Raw genomic sequence first — 25,669 nt, 5'->3', positions numbered from 1 at the left:
TCCATTCCAGCCCAACATTTATCGGCCGCACATAGTACGTCGACCCGCGAATCTACTTATTTAAAAGCGATTTTGCTATATCTCACTCGAAAGATTTTTTCTTATCTATCACTCAATTTTCTCTCTCAATTTTACATTGCATTTTCTTGTAAGTTACAGTGTAATTTATGAAACTTACACTGTAACTTTTGTAAGTTACACTGTAATTTTTGAATCTTCGCATGCAAATTTTAAATTTTGTATTGGATTTGGTCTTTTTCTTGAGGATATGGTAATTTAGTGTCCATTATGGTGTTTCTTAATTGTCTTTTGCTTTTTATTATATCTATCGGATTTTAATTCAAAGATTAAAAATCTGTGTGATATGATCATAAAAATCTTTCGAAAGATGTATAGGTACTCCCTAGGCCGCATTCATATATGGGCCACAGTGAGGCCGCGATACCGAATGGCCCAATACATGTGGGCCGCACGTCGGTCGGAGATCCAGTTCCGGCCCAAGTACGGTGGTGGGCCCCACGCCCCACCGTCCGAATCGACGCCGCGTAGGCGTAGCCTGCACCTTCCCCGCCACGTGTTCCGCCACCGCTCTCAACTCTCTCTCTTTCTAGATCGACTCGCCTCAACAGCCAAACCGTCATCCCCGTTCGTCGCAAAGAGAGAAACCCCCCGCACGAAGCAAAGAAGCCGCAACCGCAAGCCCCAAGAGCGAAACCGTAACGAAGGGAAAGTTTGGGATGCGCGTTGTTGCGACGACGCGGCCCGCCTCCTCCTCCGCCGCCGCTCCGCTCCCCCTCTTCCTCCTCCTCGCCGTCGCCGCCGCCGCCGCCGCCCTGTTCCTCGTCGGCTCCGCGTCCCTCGCCATGGCCGGCCACGTCCTCGGCGGCGCGCACGACGCCCCCTCCGCCGCCAACAGCGTCGAGACCGACGCGCTCGCCCGCTTCGCCGTCGACGAGCACAACAAGCGCGAGGTGAAGCCCCCTCCCCCCCCCCCCTCCCCCCTCCCTCTCTCTCGCTTCCTCCCCAGTGGCGATTTTGTGGGTACTGAACTTGTGAGGGTTCTCTGGGTGTGGTGCTTGCAGAACGCGCTGCTGGAGTTCGTGCGGGTGGTGGAGGCGAAGGAGCAGGTGGTGGCCGGCACGCTGCACCACCTCACGCTCGAGGCCCTCGAGGCGGGGAGGAAGAAGGTGTACGAGGCCAAGGTCTGGGTCAAGCCGTGGCTCGATTTCAAGGAGCTCCAGGAGTTCCGCAACACTGGGGATGCAACCACCTTCACCAACGCCGACCTCGGCGCCAAGAAAGGTTTTCGCTCCCACTGATCTCGCCTGTCGCCTGCCTCTAATCTTTGCTTCTTTTGAGATATTGCGTGCTTGCTCGCACGCTAGCTTGTGATTCTGCGAAGGGAGGGGATTGGGCATGGGTGGTGATGACGAGGTGTATGTAGAAATGCCTAGTCATCTATGGAATAGTTTCGTTGGAAAAAAAAACGACAGTGTAGAGTCGAGATCATCGACTGGGAATGAGTGACGGTTGGGTTCTCAATTTCTTGCACAAGGAATTGCCAACATTTCCACAATCATATAAATGTTGACAATTATACAACATTTCTACATGTATAGCTTGAAATACATTTCTACTGGGAATAAGTGACGGTTGGATTCTGTGATAGCTTGGAATTTGACAACGCACAGCGGCAGGTGACTGTATTCTTGTCATCCTCTGTTAAAAACCTCTTTTACTGAATTTAGATAGCTGTGGCATGGTTAATGGTTTGCTGTTGACTCCATTTAGTTAATAGTGATCTGAGTTGTTGTTACCAAGCATTTGATTCTACATACAGAGAGCACAAGTTGTAACGTGTGAAGCTCAACCTTTATGTTTTTGTTTAGTTTCTTATTTTGTTTGTTAGTTACACATTCATGTCTAGTTGAGTTTGTTATATGTGCCCTGTTGAACTTAAAAGGTAATTAGTCCAAACCTTAGTTTTCTTCTTCTTATATTTTTTTGAAAAAGTTCTTCTTATGTTTGATGGGTATAACTTGGTAGATCAATTTTATGCTGCTGGGTTGCGTAGTTATATATTTGAACATCCTGCGTAAGCTGATCCCTGCTAATATGTCCTTCTAAAACTTTGGCATGCCATGCTCGATCTATATTCTGGTGACATACCCCTGCTCGATTTCTATTTTGGCATGACATGCTCCTGCCTGATCTCTATATTCACTGTGCTATGCTGCTTGAACAGCTGCCCAATCATGGCGGCATGTGTATGTTCATGCTTTACCACCTTGTCTGTCTGAACAAACTATTACATGAATCCCATCAGATTGATGCAACACCTCACTGCATGAGCATGAGTGCATGACGATTTGATTACATTTGCTTGCCTATCACCACACACACCCTGTATTTCTGCATCATAATCCCACTATTATGTTTCAATATTGCATTATCACCTAATGTATCATTGGGTGGTACTGGTATATTTAGAAGAACTTATGTAGATGTAAAATTTCATGAGAAAATAATATTCACAACATACAGTGTCTAGTTAGTGCATTCTCCTGTTTTATTGCTTGTAGAATTCTATTATAGGGTACCTGTGATAATGTTTGTTTTGCATTCATGTGAGCTGCAGCGGACTGGGCATAATCTCATTTGTAGCATGGATAGCAGTAGCATTACATGCTTATATTTATATAGTGCATTTTGAATTCCAATCAGATCACCACACCAGCTAGAAAGAGTGCTCAAGGATTCTCACACTAATTATTTGTTTGAGTGTTAGAAGTTTTGCTGTACGTCTATATGTTTATGTCAGTTCTTCATAAGCTAGTTTCAGACAGCAGAATGTTACACCTGTGCCACAGGGGTTAAAGCAAAATAAGTTCCTCCCCTTCTGGCATATTTGTTCATAAGAGTTTGCATTCCATAATATTTTTGAGGGAGGGAAGAGGTGTGCCCAGCATCTACATGTAGTAAAGACATGGTCTAATTATATTGTATTTGTAAGAGTGTAGTTACCATAATCATGCTAAACTGTGAACAAATGGGCATAATTAGGGCTGCACATACCTGTACACACTATCCATGCATATATCAAATGCTGACATGATGCCATGCAAGCCTGGTGCCTGGTTTTCCTTCTACCAGTTTAAAGAGGGTTGAGCACCCCAAGGCACACTATGCATCCTTCTACCTATTTGAATATGTTTTCCTTTCAGTGAAACGTGGCAGATGTCAATGTCAACACATATGATACAAAGTGGCTAATTAGAATGTGATAGTTTCTTCATGTGCCGATTCATGGATGTTGAAAGTTGATCACACACTTGTGCTGGATATGAGATATTGTTATAACTTCTAAACCTGATATTGAACTCAATGAAATTTCAGGTGGACATGAGCCTGGGTGGCGTGATGTTCCAGTACATGATCCTGTAGTCAAAGATGCTGCAGACCATGCTGTGAAATCAATCCAGCAGAGGTCAAACTCCCTGTTTCCATATGAACTTCTCGAGATCGTTCGTGCAAAGGCAGAGGTCAGCTATTGTGAATTCATCCATCCAAAGATTATCTTTTCTTTTTTGTATCTAATTTAGTAATGCTGAGCTTATAGTTCACTTAGGCAGCGTTCGAGAGGGTGAGAGAGTGAGTTTGTTTGTTTCGTTTTCCGCGCGCACGTTTCCCAAGCTACTAAACGGTGCGTTTTTTGCAAAAATTTTCTATAGGAAAGTTGCTTTAAAAAATCATATTAATCCATTTTTGAAATTTAAAATAGTTAATACTCAATTAATCATGAGCTAATAGCTCACCTTGTTTTGCGTATCTTCTCAATCTCCTCAATCCCCTTCTCCTCAAACACACCCTTATTGCTGATATGGTTATCAATCAGGTTGTTGAAGACTTCGCAAAGTTTGACATTCTGATGAAACTTAAGAGGGGAAACAAGGAGGAGAAGTTCAGAGCCGAGGTCCACAAGAACCTTGAAGGGGCATTTGTACTGAACCAGATGCAACAAGAGCATGATGAATCGAGCAGCCAGTGAACCTTGCCACATTAAGCTGTAGTTATGTAGTTTGTGTTCAATAAGAAAACAGTGAACATGCACCCTTCCGTTTCTATCGGGACATAGGCTGGAACTTGTTCCTAACATCGATGAAAAGAAGACACTACACTATCCTTTTGTTCCTGTTGCTCTTAGTGTGATAATACGATACTGGTCGTGTAACTTCTCAAGGGAACCGTGGGTCTATGCCATACAGCTTGTGAATGTGAAATCCTATGTTGATACTTCTCAAGTCACCACTCTTTGGTTGCTTAACATGCCAAATGTACTTGCATGAATATTCAACATGTTATACCGTCGGATCTCTGCAGATATTCGGGTTAGGGATCCGATTTTTTTCTGCATTTTAACTACTATGTAGAGAAACATGCCAAAGCAAGGGAGTTTGGGGCTGCTGATTTCTGCTTCATGTCCTGTCTGCTGTCTCCATTATAGATCGTTTTTTTTCCCATCTTTTTTAGTGGAGGAGATCAATTGATCAGACGGAACCTAGCGAAGGCTAGAAGTATTCAAGGTTGAACAGATAGATACTTCATCCATCCCTCTGAAAATATACCTAATATAAGGTATAATCATTTTTTATCCATGTCTCGTTATATATAACTCTCCAATCATATTACTTTCACATTATTTGCATACATCGAGGTGACCTTACTGAAGAGACGATTAATTTCTTTTTTTAATTTATGTGTTAGTAGTGACGATTAATTTCTTTTTTTAATTTATGTGTTAGTAGTGCTGTGCGTTATATTTTGGGATAGAGGGATTATCTATAGCTGCTTCAAAAAGAAAAACGGAGAAAAATGGGTTAATTTGATCCATGCAACTGCAAGAGTAAATTGCACCGCTAGTGTATCAACTTGATAAGTGGGTGCAATATGGTTTAAGAACTTGAGAAATGAGTAATCTAGTGCAACAATTTGGTAGGTAGGTGCAATTTAGTATAAGAACTTTATAAGTGATCACATAAATGCAATAACTTTGTAAGGTAGGTACGATTTTGATACAATAAATTAAGAAGTTATGCGGCAACTTTATTATTGGGTGCATATTTATATTGGTATCATAATAACTAGTAACTGAAAATCAATTAAACTGAATGTAGAAATTATTATATTTAGTTGATATTTGAGAAGATGAAGAAAACAAAAAATTCTTAAAAGGTAATTGGATGTAAATTATATGTGCAATAGAATTCTTAAAGATTACATTCAATACTATAAGGTAATATCCGTAGGATTATGTAATGTTATATTGACATTGTAAAAAAAAAAATCACCTAGCATATGCTTAGCCAAGTTGATGCACCAAAATACTACTTCCTCCGTTTTATATCGTAAGACTTTCTAGTATTGCCCATATTATGTCTAGATTCATTAACATCTATATGAATATGGGCAATGCTAGAAAGTCTTACAATATGGAACGGAGGGAGTAAATTATCAAGTTCTTGTATTAGAACGCACCCACTTATCAAGTTGTTGCACTCGGACGTTCAATTCTCAACTTCTTCCACTATATCGCACCCACTTGCCAAGTTGGTGTACCATGGATGCAATTTACTCCAATTGCAAATATGTCCATTTCAAATATATGCCATTACAATTCGTCTATTCGTAACCATGCTAATGAAATTATACAAAATTGAAATCGTGCCACTGCCGTCACATTTTCCACCAATCTCTTTTTTCCCGTTTTGTTTCTTCTTTCTTTCGTCTTCTTACCACACCAACGCATGGCGGGACCTCGGCGGCCCGGCACGCACGAATCCAATCCGATGAGTGGCGGGACCTCGGTGGCTCGACACGCACGCCGTCCAATGCACCGTGGTCTCAACCACGTGCTCGTGGACGCGGTTGTCCATCACGATGACGATCTACAAGGAAGGGGATACGGGGAGAAGGGCATAGAGGAAGCGGGGCAGGCGGGGCAGAGGAGGTGAGTTATGCGGCAACGGAAGAGTTTCCCTGTCATTGATCCCGCCAGGGCTCCATCGCTGGTGGTGTCACCTCGCCTAAACTCTACCCAGATCTTATGATAGAGAGAGCCCCCGGCTTTAACAGTGGAGGCGGCGGCAACGTAAAGAAGAGCAAAGATGGTGTACGACCGCCTCGTCGTGCCGCTCGCGAGACAGTGGGTAGGCGCCAGGCCCTCTCTCCCTCGTCGCGGTTGGCCTGAAGGGCTGCGCGAGCCTTCTCACGCACGGTACGGAGCAAAATAATGATTTTTTTAAGTTTAATAGAATGGTTCACTTTTAGTTTTTGAAAAATAAATTTAGGTTTTCTCTTGAAAATATTAGTTTTTTCACTTCCTATTTTCGGTTTAGAAAACTCAAAAATAAAAATTTAGGGGTGTATTATACACTTTTGTTGGTGATGCTCTTACGCTATTAGGGTGTGTTTGGATAATGGGAAAAAGGGTGAGATTGGGATTGATAAATGAATGAAGGGTTATGATTAAATAGAAGAGGGTGAATGAACGGTTAGAATTTAAAGATGTCTTTTGGTGGGTGAAAAATCATTTCCCATTAGCCAAACGCTGCCGTAGATCTTACAGTTCTAACCGCTCATATGCTCTATACTATATCCAACGGCCCTCCCCGATTTCCCCGAAACGCTACTACCCCTCCGCCACAGCGTCCACACCCGCGCCGCCGCCGCCCTCACCCTCGCCGCCGCGCATCCCGCGGTCCCACCGTCGCCGATTCCACCGCTGCCACGGACAACCCCGCCGCCCCTTTCCTTCCTCGCCGTGGGAGCGCCCCCCCCCCTCCAGGTTGGCTAGCAGCTAGCTCCGCCGGCCGCCCTTCCCCGATGGGGGCAGCGGCGTAGGCGCCGCCATCAGCCGCCGTACGTATGTGAGCGGCGCCTGCGCACGCCTCCAGCTGGTCCGCGCGAGGTAACTGTGGGGGGTAAAATTCCTCTCTAGTCTTCGCTTTCGCCATATCGCATTTTCGAGAATACCTAATGCCGTAGTAAGCCATACGGGGGTCGTTTTATTGCTTTTATGCTTAAGTCACACACTTCGAGCAAGTCTATTGAATCTGTATACTCGGGTAGAAGTAATGCGCGCTCATCTCCAACGCCTATTTTGCAAAAGAAGAAGAAGAAGCAGAAGAGAGAAACAGTGGCTTTTGTACTACTCTTGCACATAGAACCCCTTCTCGACTTGCTATCAACAGTTGGTTTGAAACTTAGCATTTCTTTGTTATGCGCAGTTTTGCTGAACCAGATGCCGATGCAGTGACGATTCGTTGGCCAAGGATCGCGTTCTTATAGGCCCGATTTGCAAAGGTACTACTGCAGTGGCGGAGCTTGAGAGAGATTCTAGATGGGGCCAGCTATTATAGAGTGGAAATGTTGGTAATGGCAGAAGTAGAATTTGTAGAAGGGCTATTCATATTGTAAAATAATTTCCAAGCATGTTTTTGTTAAGAAAAAATATATGTTATACCTAAGTATAGCTGTTAAACAGGTGGAAAAGGATCACTCAAGTTATAAAAGACAACATATCAAAGTTATTGTAAATTAACAGGTTTTAAGAGAGCTATTTTATTAAGATAAAAATGTTTGTCATCCATAGGAGGAAAATGATTTAGTAAGCAATTAAACTGAAGAAAAAGAATGGACTTCTCAGGATTTGAACACCCAACTTCCAAGAAAGCGTCTGCCCTCTTCACTTGCTAATCAATTGAGCAGAAAATAAATTTTCTTACTAGATACTTGTTAAGTATATATGTGTTTGCTGCCAAAGCTGAGGGGGCAACACCCAGGTTGGCCTCCATGAAGCTCCACCTCTGTACTATTAGCTGTTGTTGGAACTATATTGGTCGCATCAAGCTTCCGCCAATGTTTGCAGGGTTAAAATACTTGGTGGTCTGTCATGCTGTATGTTGATGTTATGCATTGCTTTTGGTACAACCGAGTTCCTTTTTCTTGACTGGTTCCATGGTTGGTTGAGATATGGATGCTATGTATTGTTCTTTAATGTTACACTTTAGCAAAATTTTCCCAGATTACGTAAGCAACTACTCCATCCATTTTATATTATAAGTCGTTTTGATTTTTTTTTTCCTAGTCAAACTTTTTTTTAACTTGGACCAAGTTTATAGAAAAACATAATAGTATTTTAAACACATTATATTATCAAAATATATTCAATGTTAGATTTAATGAAACTAATTTGGTGTTTTAGATGTTGCTAATTTTTTCTAACTTATAATATGAAACAGAGGGAGTATTGATTACAAACATGATGGCTACTTCATTTGATTTTATTTAGCATTAGCTGTTTCAATCTTGGCAATTTACCATTTCCATCTGTTGTGTGGTTTTATTTATGTAGGAGTGCTTGTAAATCCAATCATACCATTTCGATTTTCATTTGACCAAGGATAGGCAAGAATAGGAGGAAAAAGGAGAGTGGCATATAATGACGGGTGGATCAGGTGTTGTGGTGCTAGACAATGGGGGTGGTCTTCTGAAGGCTGGATTTGGTGGGGACATGAATCCGACTGCTGTTGTCCCCAACTGTATGGCCAAGCCCCCTGGTTCCAAGAAATGGCTAGTTGCTGACCAGCTGCAGGCACAAGATGTTGATGTTACTGGCATGACATTGAGGCGTCCTATTGATCGTGGCTATCTCATCAATCAAGAAGTGCAACGGGAGGTGTGGGAGCGGGTTATACGCAACCTACTGCAGGTGGATCCTAACAACTCATCGTTGCTACTGGTGGAACCACAGTTCAACCCTCCAGCACTGCAGCATGCAACCGATGAGCTTGTTTTTGAGGAGCTTGGTTTCAAATCTCTTTGTGTTGCAGATGCCCCTTCCCTTGTTCACCTTTATGAGGCTAGCCGCCAGCCATCGCTGTTTCGAGCTCAATGTAGCCTTGTTGTTGACTGTGGCTTCTCTTTCACTCATGCATCTCCCGTGCTTCAAAACTTTACACTGAATTATGCTGTGCGGCGCATGGACCTTGGTGGAAAGGCCCTCACAAACTATCTCAAAGAGCTCATTTCATATCGCTCCCTTAATGTCATGGATGAAACACTCCTCATTGATGATGCAAAGGAAAAACTATGCTTTGTATCCCTTGATGTCCCTGGTGATCTTCGTCTTGCCAGGTCTGTTGCCATTCTCATCCCACCACATATGGATACATGCTTGCCTATTGTTTAGGGTTCAAATTTAACCTGATTTCAAGTTTATCTTCAAGGTCAAATGGTCCTTCACACAGAAAGTCCTGCTAAGAATGTTTTGCTTGTGTAACCAGCTTAATGAGATGTAGATAGCTTAGTATCTTATCTTTGGAACTTAGTGCTGTAGTTGACAAAGGTGGCTTTGTGTTTCATATGTATGTATGAAGGGTTGGTATTTCCTTTATTAGAAGCTAGATTTTGAAACTTTGAATTGCACTTCTGGGACAGCACAATCACTGATTGAGATGGTAATAGTTTTTCATTAAATAATTAGTTGGTCCACGTGTTGAATACATTTGAGGTTTTTATCCATCTAAGTTTCAATTCTAAATAGTTTTTGTAGTGTCTTTCCTAGTATCTAAGTTACAAACATGCTATGCAATTATTTTGCAGGTTATCATCTAATGACAACCCTTTTAGATGCTCCTACATTCTCCCTGATGGTATAACATACAAGAAAGGGTTTGTGAAGGACTTGGATGAGGCATGCAGATACAGCTCCCTGCCTGCTAATGGAGAATCGGTTAGAAAGGATAGTTCTGACAGCGATAGGAGCAAGTTTGAGGATAAGAAAAAGCCTGAACTTAGTCAAAATGTAACATCTCGAGCTATAATTACATGCTTAATATTGTTTGGCATCATCTAACTGGGTTGTTCCTATTCAGGAATTTGTGTTGACCAATGAGAGGTTCCTAGTGCCAGAGATGCTTTTCCATCCAATTGATCTGGGTCAGCAGATCTACTAAAATGTCATGTGTACTTTGAGCTGTTCATTGTTGCTCTGTTAATCTCGCTACTGTGCATGTTCATAGGTATGAATCAAGCTGGGCTTGCTGAGTGCATAGTTCGTGCTATACAAGCTTGCCACCCACATCTTCAACCTGTGCTTTTTGAGAGGTATCATTTATTTATTGTCTGAATTCTGAACCTATCTTGACATTTGAATATACATCCATGTTACTATGTGTTGGTTTGTTTCCACTCTCCAGAATTATCCTGGCAGGAGGAAGCACGCTATTCCCTCGATTCACCGAAAGATTGTAAGTTGATCTTTTTATTATTTTTGTACATCAGAAATACCATCTCAAGGGGTGTGGGATTTATTGTTTGCTATTCACAGGGAAAAGGAACTTCGTCCTCTTGTGCCTGATGACTACCAAGTAAAGATAATTGCTCAGGAGGAGTATGTACCACTCTATCTCTTTTGCACACGTGCGCTGTTGGACATGTATAGTCACCAACTTACCATTAACATCCTGTTGCTTTGTCTAGCCCAATTCTTGGTGCCTGGAGAGGTGGATCTCTTTTGGCGCACAGGCCTGATTTTGAATCAATGTGCATTACAAAATCAGAGTATGAAGAGATGGGTTCAATGCGGTGCCGTCGTAGATTCTTTCACTGAAAGTTGTGTGCCAGCAGCTCAGTAGAAGTGCAATTTGTAAGTATGATTCAGCACTATCTAGTTCAGGTCTTGAAGAAATACTCATTAATTAGGCAAACGAGAAGTTTGGTTCTAGAAGGTAATGATGCACAATTTTAACACGTGGTCATTTTCTTACATAGGAATTAGAAGCTATTACTCCATGTATCTGGTCCCCTTTATTACTGGCAACCAATTCTTTCAGCCTTCCTACCAGCTAAATATGCAGATATAGTCCTTACCAGGGAAAACCTTTGTGGTCTAACACCCTCGGAACACAGTTGCTCTGAGATAAATGGTGAATTTTGCTTTTCTGCTCGGTGAAAAGTTTTCTTAATTTTTTTCCGAGTAAACAGCGTGCATGGAAATATTTTATTAGTCATTTACTCTGGCAATACCTGACCTGTGTACGCCACACTGAGCTTTAGTTTAGAAACAACAGTATGCATGATCGTCTTTTAGAAGCATAAATATTAGTATGTTAGTTTGTATATTCAGTCTCTGGAATTTTCGAGTCTTCTGTCCACCTTTGAGCTGAAAATGACCTTGCTGATCGTGTGATTGGCTTGAATGGTATATTAACTATTGCTAGTACGCTGAGCCTATGAGATATGCACCTATTCACTTGTGAGATATCCTCTAAAAATGTCTTTGTTCAAAAAAAAAAAAAATCCCCTAGTGTTTACTGAAATGCACTTATGTCATCAAAATTTTACGAGCAACATTGCTGGCACTTCACGTAGCAAACTAGCAATGATTTCCAGATAAGAGTCACAAAGGAACAACACACACACACACACACACACACACACACACACACACACACACACACACACACTCCGACTGCTGATACAGAATCTTACAGATGTCACCAGCAAGAGTTCAGCCACAAGAACAGAACCACTAGTACGTAGATAACAAGTGCAGCGACATGCATGGTAACAATTGAATTGCCAACTCTCAGATAACACCAGGACTCCCCTCAGGCAACCATGGTTACCATCTTCATCCCTCATCCCTCAACCTTGTCGCAGGTGTCTCTCAGGCGTATCTTCGGACCTCAGGATCAGTACTTCTCCATGGGATGATGGGAATGACCTCCTGAGCCTTCAGAATTTTGTGCAATGTTCCTAGGATAGAAGTCGGATGTATTCCTTACCATCGAAACTGCACAGTTTATGAAACCAAAATTACATGTCCTTTCTAGATAATCGATTAATTAGCGTATAAAACTCGAATACATGTAGAACTGATTGGTGCATAAAAGAGGGTCAGTTATGTACATACCCAGTCGCTAGCAATGTATCAGCTGGACAATTCAGAGTCCATCTCCATTGGTCGATCTCCCCTGTAAACTCTCGGCTTGTTAGGATGCTTCTTGCACACAGCTACCATGCTCTCCACCACGGAGTCGACGATGACATGGCCAAAGAACTCAACCTCCTTGAGCCTTGGGAGCTTGTCAATGCCGGAGATGCCATCTGCAGGCTCCTTGAGGACGGCGAGCGTGAGCCTCTCAAGCTCGGGGGCGCCTCCTTGGAAGCTAAGCTCATCAAGGTTGGGCATATTGTCCACGATCAGCTGCTTGAGCCTCGGGAATAGCTTCTCCCGGAAGCGGAGCTCTCTCCCCATATATGACTGGTAGTAGAGCTTGAGGGAGAGGAGGCTAGGGAGCTTGCCTAGCTGCTCGATGACCTCCTTGCCATCAAGGAAGTTCTCTCGGAGCGAGAGGTCGACCAGATTGCCGAGGTGTGAGACCCAAGGAGGCAACATGCTAAGCTTGCCCCAGAGGAAGAACTTCTCGAGGAAGATGGGTGGCGAGTCTAGATCTAGGAGTTCCTCGAGGCCAGCGTCCTCATTTAACCAGTGGAGGATAGACAAGCTGCGGAGGGAGTAGCTGAGTTTGTTGAGGGACGCAATGAATGGCTTCCATTTGTTAGGCCCCTTTTCACTGTTCATGACGCAGAGCTTGGTTAGGTTAGGTAGGTCACCCAACTCGCCCATGGCGACGCCGCTCGACGCAACGTTGGCATGGGCAATGGTTTGGAGGGACTCCATGGCGCTCAAGCCAGGTGGTATTGTCACGGCCTCAAATGGCTCAAAGAGCTTGACACGGTGGCTCCTTGTGTAGTATCTGTACCTGCCTGATAGAAGATGCCTCATGTGTCCTAGCCGGGTGATCGTCTCCGGCAACTCCCTCACATCGGTTTCCCTGACGTCCAGTGTCATGAGCTGTTTCAGTCTCCCGACCGACCGTGGCAGCTGCTGCACGCCTGTGTCCCTAAGGCTTAGGTACCTCAAGAGGGAGAGCTTGCAGATGTCGTCCAATTCACGGCTGCTTAGCCAACGACAACCTTCGAGATCCAGCACCCTGAGGAGCTTTAGGCGCTTGAAGCTAATTGCTGGCAGTGGTTTCTCGATGCACCGGAGCATCAACAGCGAGCGGGCGCAAGACAAGTCTACGGACGACAAGACGTCGTCCTGACCCTCGCCCTCGCCCTTCTTCCTTCTCCTCCTAAACCTAAAGATATCCTCATCACCACCACCACTCCTAGATTGTTGCCCCTGCGGCATGTGGGAGCCATGGACAGATAGCCGCCGGATCTTGTCATGCCCAGTTGTCGTAGCCGCGGTATGTTGGTGACGCCCGTAGCTGGTCACGCTCCCCAACAAGGAGATGAAGTTCTCCTCCACGCACTTGGCCGTCATCACCTCCAGCATGATGTCGTGCACCTTACAACACCTAACCATGCCATTGGTGGCGACCCGAGTGGGTGTGACGATGCTCCTGCCAACGAACTCGTCTATGTACTTGCCGGCGGCCTCCTCGGGGGTCCACTCCCGCCCACCGCCAACGAACCCCTCGGCGGCCCATCGCCGCACCAGGGGCCCCCGCTTGATCTCGTACCCCTCGCGGAAGACGCTGAGGTAGAGGAAGCAAGCCTTGAGGTGGTAGGGCAGGTCGTGGTAGCTCAGCGACAGTATCCGCCTCATCCCCCTCACCGCCGCGCTCGTGCTCAGCCCGGAGCCCAGCTTGCCGCACACTTTCGTCCACTCCACCGGCATCTTGTTCTCCGCCTGGGCCAGCATTCCTCCCACACTGACTATGGCCAGCGGCAGGCCGCCGCATTTGGCCAAGATGTCACCGGAGATGCCCTCCAGGCTTCGGTACTCCGACGGGCAATGCTCCTTCTGGAACACCGTCTTGAAGAACAGCTCTCTGGACTGATCGTTTGGCAGAACATCCATGAAGTGAACGCGATCGCCGGGAAGCGAGCAGCAGCTCTCAGCAACCTGACGGTTCCTTGTAGTGATTATTATTCGACTATGCTTGTCATTGTCGGGAAAGGCTGGCTTCAAGCTTGCCCAGTCCTCCAGACTCCATAAGTCGTCAACAACAATAAAGTATCTGCACATGAAAAGGAATGCATTACATATTCATACTTAATACTTATAATATTGTGATTTTTACGGTTTCTGAAGAGATCCTGAAAGGCACCTTCTTTGTCTGATGTTAGTTAATTTATAGCACCTCCAGATTTCTTAACACTAGCAAGATACCGATAGAAACCAAATCTACACTAGGAATTGTGTGATATCTCCTACTAGTTGCTCATGGATAGTAAAAGATTCTCAAAATATTTGACAAAGTTCTGACATCCCCTAAGTGATTAGAATCCAACCTCCTAATAACTACTATAATAGTTTTCGACGACTATTTCCTCATCTAAACTACTACTCCCTCCATTTTAAAATGTTTGACACCGTTGACATTTTAGCACATGTTTGACCGTTCGTCTTATTAAAAAAAATTGTGAAATATGTAAAACTATATGTTCACATGAAAGTATATTTAACAATGAATCAAATGATATGAAAAGAATAAATAATTACTTAAATTTTTTAAATAAGACGAATGGTCAAACACGTACTAAAAAGTCAACGGTGTCAAATATTTTGAGATGGAGGGAGTATAAGATAAAGGGTGTATGCGTTATCAAAATTTGAAAAGATGAAACTGTCTGAATGTAATTTTGGCAACAAACCAATCAACCAACCAAAAGCATTTTCAGTTGAAAATTAAGTAGGCAGAGACAGAGACAATAATATACCTCTTGTCGCTCAGATGAGTACTGCAATGGGCGAGGAGTTGGGGAATGTCCTTGGTTTCGATGCCTCTGAGTATTTCATCCTTTTCCATGGCCATGATCTCCTTCCTGGAGCAGCGTGGATCTCGCGCCGGCGCGAACAGCTGCTCCAGCAGCGACTCCAGCATGGCGCGAAGGTTGCAGCTTCGGGTCACCGTCACGAACGCCCTGTGCTGGATCCCCTGCACCGCCGGGCTCTTGTACACCATCGCCGCCAGCGTCGTCTTGCCCAGGCCGCCGAAGCCGACGACGGCGACCACCTTCCGGCGAGCCAAGCCGTTGTCGTCGCCGTCGTCCTTGTGTTCCAGCAGCTTGAGGATGGCTCTGGTCTTGCTGCGGACGCCGACGAGGCGGGACTCGTCGACGCTGAGCGCCGGAAGGCGACGGTCGAGGTCGTCGTAGCAGCGGGGCGCGTACTCGCCGGAGCTCGACGCCGCGGCGGGCGGCTCCAGCCTGTACCTGAGCCTCCGCTCGCTGACCTTGAGCGCGCGGGCCTTGAGGCTCTGGACCTCCACGGCCAGCTTGTACATCGCCCGCAGCGTCGTCAGCGGCCGGAGCACCGTCCTGCGCAGCCAGCCGGCGACGACGAGGAGGCCCTCGTCGTGGTTCCGGTCGCCGCCGACGTGGTACCGGAAGCTGTCGATGCAGTCCTCCGCGTCGTACGCCACCTCCCTCACCTGCTTCATCCACGTCCTCGTCTGCAAAAAAAAAAAAGATTCATCGTGTCAAGAACACGAAGAACCAATTGCGTTGTATAAAAAAACTCTTTTCTTTTTCTAATATGTTGACGTGCAATACTTTTTAGCGTTCGCGAGAAAGGAAAAACAAGGCGCGACGCCACGGCGAGGGGCTGACCTGCTGGGACTGGTCGTAGTCGCCGACGGCGGCGAGGTCGCGGAGGCAGGCGTTCATGCTCTCGAGGTCGTCCTTGAGCTCCTGGATCTCGTGGCGGACGCCGCTGAGGAGGACGTACTTGTCGGAGAGGAATTCGCCGAGCTTGGCCAGGAGGATGCGCACCACGCCCTAGGTCGAGCTCACCACGGCGGCTTCCATGGTCAATTGCCGCAGCTACCGCAACCCGAGTGTAGAGTCAATCAGCTGGCCTCTTCGAATCACAATTTTATATACCGTTTTCCGGGGCTCAGCGCCTGAGCAACTTCAGCTAAACTCTGACACTGATGGGTGCTCTTATAGTAGGTACAATAGCAGATTATAAGCCAACTATAAATATATTTTAAGAAGATAAAAGAAAAGATGTAAGAATAGCGGGCTACAGATCTGTAGCCAGCTGCAACATGAACTTAAGATACATGTGTGTATGACAGGTGATACCAAAGGTTAATTATGTAGTATATGTGTATATGTAACTATTGTATAAATTGGCTATTAAATTGATTATAGATGATTTAGAGCCAATAATTGACTATACTATTAAACTTGCTCTTAGAGCGAGGCTAATAATACAACCAACTGCTTACTGTACATGTACAGATCCTTATAGCCTATCTCTCAGCTCACTCATATGGTGGTTAACTCTTCACTATAAATATATGGTCTATATGGTCCACCTGTCTGTCTCACAAATTTTCTTGGTTTCTGTGCCTAAGCCGGCTGCAAACTTACAGCTCGCTTATCATCTCTCCTCTCCTCTCTCATCCACATCAGCATTCAGCCTTCTTATAGCCCTATATTATACTTGCTCTTATGCAATCTGTACTTTGTTACTACCTACGTCCTAGAATTTAGCAACCTAGGATGACGAATTTAGACAGAATGTAGCAATCTGATGGATGTTCTAGGATGAGTCTCATATTATGTCTAGATTTTTTTTTTATTTTAGAATAGGCCTCATCATATTTTAGATTGCTACATTTTAGGACGAAGGGACCGAGGGAGTAACATCTATATGGTAGTATGGACATATGGTTGTGGCACCTCATATGTCTATTATGCTTCATGTACCCTGTTTGAGCAGCTTATAGTAGCTGTAGTTTTATTCAGCATCTTTAGCTCATTCAAACGATAGACTATTGTTAACCAAATTCTAAAAAATATAGTTATTGGACTCATGGAATAAATTAAATGTTAGAAGTTAGTAGACCCAGCCTTCTTATATTCTCGATACATTAAGTTCACAAACATGCCCTTTAAATATCGACACCAAGCGGTGACATGTATTTTAAGGGAAGAGTGAAGTGTGTGCATATATCTAAAGTTTTTAAAATAATCTCCCTAGCCAGCTCGAGTTAATTTAATTTTGTTTTGTTTCTTACAGATGGAATCATGTTGACCGAGATAGCTGTAGTTTCATACAGCTGGAATATTACTTTTATTACCTCTTTCTGTGATATCAACATAACTTACCATGCATATTTATTATTATTTTTTGTACTCATATTCCTATTTAATTTAAATTATCAAAATATGTCTATACACAAGTAATTTTTAATGATAAGTCTATCAATTTCATTTCTCCCATACCAAACTATATTATTTTCAATATGTTAGCAAAATATTTGGAGATTTGACTATTCATGCATATTTAAAGTATCACCTGTTTAAGAATAGAGAGTGCCGAAAAAAACATATATAGTATTTGTGATGGCGATCACAATATCTAATATTCATCGGGGTTGTTGGATCAGCCATCATGTGAGAAGTTAGTTGTCCAAAGGAAGTTTCAACAAACAATACTACTGTCAGTCTTACAAATATAATATAGGAATCCTTGGTTTATAAATTATAAGTACTATTTCCAGAGTGCCTTAAAATATGATGTCTTTTGAGAGTTCCGCTTAATAATCCTGCCACGAGAACATTTTGAGCCTATTTGGTAGAGCTCCAACTTACAAATTTAGCTTTAGTAGTTAGTCTAGAATGGAGTTGTGGAGTTGGTTAAATCTAGATCCTTCATTGTGTGAGAGAGCTACACCCAGTTTCGCTCCCATTTTAGGTGAAGCTGAAATTGTTCGGTTGAGCTCTAGCTCGGTGGAGCTGGAGCTATGCTAAATAGGTCCTATGTTTTATACCTGGAAACTGTGAGCAACTATTGGTGTAGGGATGAGTGTAATATTAAATGCCCACTTGTATTGGATGTAGGGATGAGTGTAATATTAAATGTTCACTTCTCTAGTTTATTTTTCAGATTACTCTCATCCGTCACACTTCTTTTAGATGGATCTGAAACCGTTTGATTAAGCTCTAACTCAAGCGGATGTGAAGTAAGAGCAAGAGCCCTACAAAACAGGTCCAAGCTCTCGAGGGCATGTCCTTATAGTACATACTACAAGCTCTTAAGTTTCACAATTTTATTAATAATAAGATTGATAAGTATAAAAAATTTAACGGCGTTAAACACTAAAAATCGGAGGGAGAGCAAGTTTGGTGATATGTAGATCACATTTAAGATAGAGTATTATCTCAGGGTTGAATCAAACATGCCCTTAGTTCATTTGCATAGTTTTGTACTAGTAATCATTGGGGGTGTTTGATGTGTCATGTGTGAGCGCGAAAACTTCTCCGTGGTACCCATGCAGCACCTGAGCAGCTGACCGGCCTCGATCAATGCGTAATTAAGCCTGCTCTAACAACAATTTGAGCTCTGACTTAGTGTGAAAATAGTAGACTTGGCCTTAGACTTGGTATGAAATTTCCAGGGTAGGATTTGTTCCACATAAAATTCACTTGGTGTGTCGAACTGCTCCCAAATATATATGTGGTCAAAACCGTGCTGTCTCAATACCCATTGTCATCAGGACACAAACTGTTGGTCTTCTGGTATGAAAAGCAATCAAGCGTGTCTTGACTTAATGACTTGCCAGAGATTCATTATACGTAGCCACGTAGGGATATCTACCGAAGGAGACTTGTGTTAGATGCTTCACGGAAATTAAGCTAGGATTATATATACTGATCCCATTGAACATTGGCATTGTCACAACAAATTAATAACAGAACAACAGAGGTGGCCCAGGTGTGGGGATCATATTGTAATAACAAAGTGGGTTGGTTTTAGGTACCTTCTACCTTCCTTCAAACAATTCTAATTTGGTGAATCTCTATCATCAATGGCAATTCTTTTTATGAGGTGGGTTAGAGAGAAGCATAAAAGTACACACACATATGCAAAGCAAATAAAATGCAAAGTAAATTAAACTTTGCGGTTAACTTATGCAAATTTAGACTTTATATGCATGATCGATGCACAATTTAGAAGAGACGTGGAGACTATAAACAAAAGATAAAATATATAGTAAAACATTTCAAAATATTATTGGTACAAGAAATTAAGTTACACAGATTGAACTTTGATTTGACAAAAAAAATGATTCAGTCAATAAAATGTCTTTGCTCATTTTCCTAACACCTTGGGATCCATCTATCGATACGACGATTCGTATAGTCATTCTGTATTTATGGGACTTACCTCCATGAAACGGAATTTTAAAAAAAAACATGCATGTTATTTTTGGGCATCAGAACTGTTGTAAAATACTAAAATAGTACAACTTTGACCGCTAATTTTCATAACATGATAAAATGGTAGCAATATGAAAGTAGGTTTCCAAGAAATTTACTCATACGATTTTTATTCATCCATTCTAAATAATTATAAATATATTGTTGTTCAAATTTTTTAAAGTTTGAACTGAAGTACTCCCTCCGTACTCGTAAAGGAAGTTGTTTTGGACAGCGACACGGTCTCCAAAATACAATTTTGACTTCTTGTTTCTATAAAAGTATTTATTGAAAAATGATATATGTATACTTTTGTGAAAATATTTTTCAAGACAAATCTATTCATATAATTTTTACATTTTCAAACTCAACAACTTAAGAGTTATTCATGATTTATATTCCTAAGGTTTGACTTAAATATTATCTTAAACGACTTCCTTTATGAGTATGGAGAAAGTATGTTCTAAAATGTCTGAAACAACGTAGTTTCGTTACTTGAGAGAGTACCACACAACACTCTCATGAGAGATCTCGTATTTTAAGGCGAAAAATAGTACTAACCATGAACCAATCATTCCCATATTTTTAAGAGTAATGACAGTGTAATGTATTGATTGATACTCCTACCTCCTTGGTACCCCAACTTATCACATGATGGCTGATCCAACAACCCCAATAAAAATTACTACTAATTGAACCTGTAAAATAATTTGAATATTTTTTTGACACGAATTATTTGAATAAATTGTAGTGAAGTACAGTATCCCAGTTGAACAGCATCTATCAGTCTTATCACTTCAGTGTTTGAGCTCAACCAATTCGGCGCGGATCGTCTGTATAAATTCCTACCAGAAGAAGCCAAGAGCTCATCGACCAAACTTACACTGCGCTAGGAAGCCATGGAGGCCGCCGTGGTGAGCTCCACCGAGGGCGTGGTGCACATCCTCCTCGGCAAGCTCGGCGAATTCCTCTCCGACAAGTACGTCCTCCTCAGCGGCGTCCGCCACGAGATCCAGGAGCTCAAGGACGATCTCGAGAGCATGAACGCCTGCCTCCGCGACCTCGCCGCCGCCGGCGACTACCACCAGACCCAGCAGGTCAGCCCCTCGCCGTGGCGTCGCCCCTTATTTTTTTCTTTTTAACGAACGCTAAAAAGAATTACACGTCAATATATTAGAACGAAAATAGTTTTTGTTATACATAGCAATCGGTTGTGCGCTTTCGTGTTCTTGACACGATGAATCTTTTTTTTTTTTGCAGACGAGGACGTGGATGAAGCAGGTGAGGGAGGTGGCGTACGACGCGGAGGACTGCATCGACAGCTTCCGGTACCACGTCGGCGGCGACCGGTACCGCGACGAGGACCTCGCCGGCTGGCTGCGCAGGACGGTGCCCCGGCCGCTGACGACGCTGCGGGCGATGTACAAGCTGGCCGTGGAGGTCCAGAGCCTCAAGGCCCGCGCGCTCATGGTCAGCGAGCGGAGGCTGCGTTACAAGCTGGAGCCGCCCGCCGCGGCGTCGAGCTCCGGCGAGTACGCGCCCCGCTGCTACGACGACCTCGACCGCCGCCTTCCGGCACTCAGCGTCGACGAGTCCCGCCTCGTCGGCGTCCGCAGCAAGACCAGAGCCGTCCTCAAGCTGCTGGACATGGTCGGCGACGACGACGGCTCGGCCCGCCGGAAGGTGGTGTCCATCGTCGGCTTCGGCGGCCTAGGCAAGACGACGCTGGCGGCGATGGTGTACAAGAGCCCCGCGGTGCGGGGCATCCAGCACAGGGCATTCGTGACGGTGACCCGGAGCTGCAACCTTCGAGCTCTGCTGGAATCGTTGGTGGAGCAGCTCTTCGCGCCAATGCGAGATTCACGCTGCTCCACGAAGAAGACGACCACGGATCACGACGAAATACTCAGAGGCATCGAAACCAAGGACATTCCCCAAATCCTCGCCCATTGCAGCACTCATTTGAGAGACAAGAGGTACTTACTACTTGGCACGCATGTTGCTCACCAAAACTGAAATTCTATTGCTTGGTTAATTGGGTACTGCTATTTGACGCATCACGTACGCGTGTGCGTTTCCTAGCACACACTTTTTTTCCCTAAAAACTTTTATCTCAAAAACTTTATTCGAAAAACAAATTTTTATCTAAAACTTTCATAGAAAAACTTTTATATGAAAAAGTGTACGCTAGTAAAACACACGTGCACCAAATAGCAATCATGTGGTTAATTTGCCATCAAATTTGCTTTGAAATAGTTATGTTCTTTTTATAAAATTTTAATAAATAGTTATATATAATTTAAAATTCAAAAGAACATATGTGGTCGCTTAGATGAAAAGAAAAGAAAAGAAAAGAAAGATGCAAACCATTGTTATTGATTACCATCGAAAGTTGTAAATTAAAATGTACTTGCCAGTTGTGTGGATATGCTTCTTGTAGTTCGGATTTGAGAGGATGTAGTTGTCGGAGGCTTGGTTTTTTAAGGAAGGATTAGCTTAGCTAGTGCTTTTATAAGCATGGACGATGTGTGATGGTCTCTTTTTATTGTGCAGGTACTTTGTAGTCGTTGATGATGTATGGAGTCTAGAGGACTGGGCAAGCTTGAAGCCAGCTTTCCCAGACAATGATATACACAGTAGAGTAGTTATCACTACGCGGAATCGTCAAGTTGCTGAGAGCTGCTGCTCCCTTCCCGTCGATCGAGTTTACTCCATGGATGTTTTACAAGATGATCAGTCGAGAAAGTTGTTCTTCAACACGGTGTTTCGGTCGAACAAGTGTCCCGCGGGGTATCGGAGATTGGAGACCATCTCCGGCAACATCTTGGCCAAATGCGGTGGCTTGCCACTGGCCATAGTCAGTGTCGGGGGAATGCTGGCTCAGGCGGAGAACAAGACACCGGCGGAGTGGATGAAGGTGTGCGATAGGCTAGGATCTGGGCTGAGCACAAGCGCAATGATGGAAAGGATGAGGCGGATAATGTCACTTAGCTACCATGACCTGCCCTACCATTTGAAGGCTTGCTTCCTCTACCTGAGCGTCTTCCGTGAGGGGTATGAGATCAAGAGGGGGCCATTGGTGCGGCGGTGGGCTGCCGAGGGGTTCGTTGGCGGCAGACGTGAGTGCACACCTGAGGAGGCCGCTGGCAAGTACCTGGACGAGTTCGTCGGCAGGAGCATAGTCACGCCTACAAGGGTTGTCAGCAATGGTGTCGTCAGGTGTTGTAAGGTCCACGACATCATGCTGGAGATGATGACAGAAAAGTGCATGGAGGAAAACTTCATCTCCTTGCTAGGAAGCCCGAGCAAGCATGGCCACCAGCAGCATGCCATGATGGTGGCAGCTGGGCACGACAAGATCCGACGGCTCTCTGTCCATGGCGCGCACACGTCTCAGGGGAAACAAGCTGGTGGTGTTCATGACAAGCATCTTTGTAGGAGGAGGATAAAGAAGGATGAGGAGCAAGACGACGTCTTGTCGTCTGGAGACTTGTCTTGTGTCCGCTCACTTCTAATGCTCCGGTGCATCGAGAAACCAATACCGGCAATCAGTTTCGCAAAGCTAAAGCTCATTCGTGTACTAGACCTCGAAGGTTGTCGTTGGTTGAGCAACCACGACTTGGAAGACATTTGTAAGTTGTCTCTCTTGAGGTACCTCAGCCTTAGAGACACCGGTGTGCAGCGGCTCCCACGGTTGATCGGGAGGCTAAAAGAGCTTCTAACACTGGACATCAGGGAAACTGACGTGAAGGCACTACCAGAGACAATCACCCGGTTGGGACGCCTAAGGCATCTACTCGCCGGCAGGTACAGATACTACACGAGGAGCCATCGTGTCAAGCTCTTCGAGCCGTTCGAGGCTGTGACAATACCACCTGGTCTGGCCGCCATGGGATCCCTCCAGACCATTGCCCATGCCAACGTCGTGTCAAGCTCCATTGCCATGGGTGAGCTCGGTGACCTGCCTGGCCTAACCAAGCTATGTGTCATGAACTGCGAGGAAGGGCCTAGCAAATGGGAGCCATTCGTTATCTCCCTCAATAAGCTCAGTTACTCCCTCCGCAGCCTGGCCATCCTTCATTGGCAGTATGACAATGCCGGTCTCGAGGCCCTCCTAGATCTCACTTCACCACCAATCTTCCTCGAGAAGTTCTTCCTTTGGGGTAAGCTCAGCACATTGCCTTCCTGGGTCTCACACCTCAGTAACCTTGTTGACCTCTGTCTTCGGGATAACTTCCTCAATGGTGAGGTCATCATTGAGCAGCTAGGCAAGCTCCCCAGCCTCCTCTCCCTCAAGCTCTACCGCGCGTCATACCTAGGGAGAGAGCTCCGCTTCCGGGAGAAGCTATTCCCAAGGCTAAAGCAACTCATCGTGGATAATCTACCCAACATTGAGGAGCTCAGCTTCCAAGGAGGCGCCCCTCAGCTTGAGAGGCTCACGCTTGCTGTCCTCAAGAAGCCTGAGGATGGCATTTTCGGCATTGATAAGCTCCCAATGCTCAAGGAGGTTGAGTTCTACGGCCATATCATGATCGATTCTGTGGTGGCAAAGATGGTAGCTGTGTGCAGAAATCATCCGAACAAGCCCAGAGTTTACAGGGAGGATCGACCAATGGAGATGAACTCTGAATCATCCAACTGATACGCTGCTACCAACTGAGTATGTACATTTGTCCCTCTAACATGCATTAATCTGTTCAATATAAATTGAGTTTATCATGCACAAATATCACTACACGTGTAACTTTGGTCTTGTGAAGTGTATATTTCTTATGACAAGTGACATATTCGGTTTCTATACTTGATCATAGGAAACAAATTCTGAAGGCTAAGATTTCATTACCTTGGGAACTACTGACTTGAAGATATGCCAGAGATGCATCTGCACCAAGGATGAAGATGAAGATGGTAATAATTAGGGTTGCTTGAGGGCAGGCTTTTTATCATTGATATCAAAGTTGTGCTTTTACTCTATTTGGACTGTTGACGTTTGCTATTAGTGTCTAGAATGCATTACAATTATTGATATGTAGCCACTTTGTTATATGGTTCTTAATTATCTTGTGTCCAAACTCTTGCTGGCATGTATAGTTTTATATCTACTGTTGGAATTTGTGTGTACTACAGTTAGTTTTTCTTTTACGGATTTACCTGGTATCAATACTATGTGAATCATTAATCATGTTAATATGTTACCCATGAATATTTGAACTCGTGTTTTGTTGTTCCTAAGAAATTGACAACATAACTAACAAAGGGATTCGTGGTACTCGCATCGTTCTATTTTACTTGCCGTTGAGAACATCGATACAATCTATACTACACATTTTGATATTGTATATATTTCATAAATTCATTATAAGTTTAACTATATGAAAATATTTTTCATGACAAATCTAGTAATGCTATTGTGACATATAAAATCGTAACAATACCTTTTACTAACATCATAGTGAGTTAAATTTGAGTTCCGACTTTATGTGTTCTATCTAAAACATCATTTGTTTGATGATAGACAAAGCACATAAACATATAAGGACATTTTTAAGGTTCACATATTAGTTGGCTTCTTTTAATCCAGTGGTAAAACAATCTATTACTATGTACTAGGTGAGCAACCATTCCCAGTCTCAAGAAAACTAGTAAAAAAAAAGCAAGTGGTTGGTTATAAAAACCTAGTTGGATCACATGTTTTACGCTAGATCCACACCACCACCCCATTTCCCGTTTTTTGGTTTCGTTGCAACATAGGAGAGCATATGCTAGTAGTAAAGAGAAATAAAAAAAGGAGTAAAAAAATTGAACTCAGGCTTGGTGTGGTGCAAAAATAGCATACTTGACCTTAGATTTGGTGGCCAACTGCCCACATATATATGTGATCATTGGTCAACTTCATAGCTCAATATATAGCCATTCCCATCAGGACGAACTTAATCATATTGGTCTTCTGGTATGAAATGCAATCAAGGGCGTCTTTACTTAATCAATAGTTCAATTCGCCATGATCCATTATTATATCTGATCTGATTGTTTCAGATTTCTCATGTACAATAGACAATGGGGGAGTAGGCCTAGTCACAACACAATGAAGTTGACACAGACAAACAATATGTTTTGGGGTTGGCCATAGGTATCTTTCACCATAAAAAAATGTAATTTGGTGAATCTCTATTAGTGTCGAAGAAAAAACATTTATGAAGTAGTCTAAGAAAGCAGAAGAAAATACACTATACATTTAGGTCGATAATTCGTATACAAAGCAAAGCCAGTTAAAAAGCAACACAAATTTAAAGGACGAACTTGCGGGTATATATATGTGTAGACGTGGGTGTTTGTGTGCGTCTTCCATGTAATCATTACATGGGAGAAAATA

At 43.7% G+C, this 25,669-nt stretch overlaps 3 protein-coding genes and 1 pseudogene across 7 annotated transcripts; 3 read left to right on the top strand and 1 right to left on the bottom strand.

The window, feature by feature from the left end:
• Positions 1–638: 638 nt before the first annotated feature.
• On the top strand, positions 639–4,301 carry LOC127755170 (cysteine proteinase inhibitor 12). The gene is made up of 4 exons (XM_052280833.1): positions 639–971; positions 1,083–1,302; positions 3,397–3,542; positions 3,896–4,301. The coding sequence occupies exons 1-4, from the start codon at positions 738–740 to the stop codon at positions 4,046–4,048; spliced, it is 753 nt and encodes a 250-aa protein (XP_052136793.1). The 5' UTR covers positions 639–737; the 3' UTR covers positions 4,049–4,301.
• Positions 4,302–6,684: 2,383 nt separating this feature from the next.
• On the top strand, positions 6,685–11,382 carry LOC127754592 (actin-related protein 6). 5 transcript variants are annotated; one of them, XM_052280189.1, is made up of 10 exons: positions 6,685–6,967; positions 7,287–7,362; positions 8,414–9,195; positions 9,664–9,865; positions 9,936–9,999; positions 10,083–10,167; positions 10,260–10,310; positions 10,391–10,453; positions 10,543–10,708; positions 10,834–11,382. In XM_052280189.1, the coding sequence occupies exons 3-9, from the start codon at positions 8,501–8,503 to the stop codon at positions 10,670–10,672; spliced, it is 1,290 nt and encodes a 429-aa protein (XP_052136149.1). In that variant the 5' UTR covers positions 6,685–6,967; positions 7,287–7,362; positions 8,414–8,500; the 3' UTR covers positions 10,673–10,708; positions 10,834–11,382. The 5 variants fall into 5 exon arrangements, with proteins under 5 accessions (XP_052136149.1, XP_052136129.1, XP_052136143.1 ...); XM_052280169.1 differs by having other exon boundaries at positions 10,543–11,382; XM_052280183.1 differs by having other exon boundaries at positions 6,685–6,980; positions 10,543–11,382.
• A 141-nt stretch (positions 11,383–11,523) lies between these two features.
• LOC127754628 (disease resistance protein Pik-2-like) lies at positions 11,524–15,891 on the bottom strand (annotated as a pseudogene).
• Positions 15,892–20,195: 4,304 nt separating this feature from the next.
• Positions 20,196–24,227, top strand: LOC127760433 (disease resistance protein Pik-2-like). The gene is made up of 4 exons (XM_052284692.1): positions 20,196–20,393; positions 20,557–21,272; positions 21,850–23,956; positions 24,108–24,227. Exons 1-3 carry the CDS (start codon positions 20,196–20,198, stop codon positions 23,936–23,938), a joined length of 3,003 nt encoding a protein of 1,000 aa, XP_052140652.1. The 3' UTR covers positions 23,939–23,956; positions 24,108–24,227.
• The last annotated feature ends 1,442 nt before the right edge of the window (positions 24,228–25,669 follow it).

This window comes from Oryza glaberrima, chromosome 1, assembly GCF_000147395.1.
Source record: "Oryza glaberrima chromosome 1, OglaRS2, whole genome shotgun sequence".
Lineage (NCBI taxonomy): Eukaryota > Viridiplantae > Streptophyta > Magnoliopsida > Poales > Poaceae > Oryza > Oryza glaberrima.
Note: the sequence above shows the minus strand (reverse complement) of the source record. Positions and strands in the feature narration are given on the sequence as shown.

Bases quoted from the DNA above. Each gene is read 5' to 3' on its own strand.
- LOC127760433 (XM_052284692.1), top strand. From the start codon at position 20,196: ATGGAGGCCGCCGTGGTGAGCTCCACCGAGGGCGTGGTGCACATCCTC. The intron at 20,394-20,556 runs GTCAGCCCCTCG...TTTTTTTTGCAG, and splicing joins ACTACCACCAGACCCAGCAG to ACGAGGACGTGGATGAAGCA. The intron at 21,273-21,849 runs GTACTTACTACT...TTTATTGTGCAG, and splicing joins ACTCATTTGAGAGACAAGAG to GTACTTTGTAGTCGTTGATG.
- LOC127754592 (XM_052280196.1), top strand. From the start codon at position 8,501: ATGACGGGTGGATCAGGTGTTGTGGTGCTAGACAATGGGGGTGGTCTT. The intron at 9,196-9,663 runs GTCTGTTGCCAT...ATTATTTTGCAG, and splicing joins GGTGATCTTCGTCTTGCCAG to GTTATCATCTAATGACAACC. The intron at 10,311-10,390 runs GTAAGTTGATCT...TGCTATTCACAG, and splicing joins CCTCGATTCACCGAAAGATT to GGAAAAGGAACTTCGTCCTC.
- LOC127755170 (XM_052280833.1), top strand. From the start codon at position 738: ATGCGCGTTGTTGCGACGACGCGGCCCGCCTCCTCCTCCGCCGCCGCT. The intron at 972-1,082 runs GTGAAGCCCCCT...TGGTGCTTGCAG, and splicing joins ACGAGCACAACAAGCGCGAG to AACGCGCTGCTGGAGTTCGT. The intron at 1,303-3,396 runs GTTTTCGCTCCC...ATGAAATTTCAG, and splicing joins CGACCTCGGCGCCAAGAAAG to GTGGACATGAGCCTGGGTGG.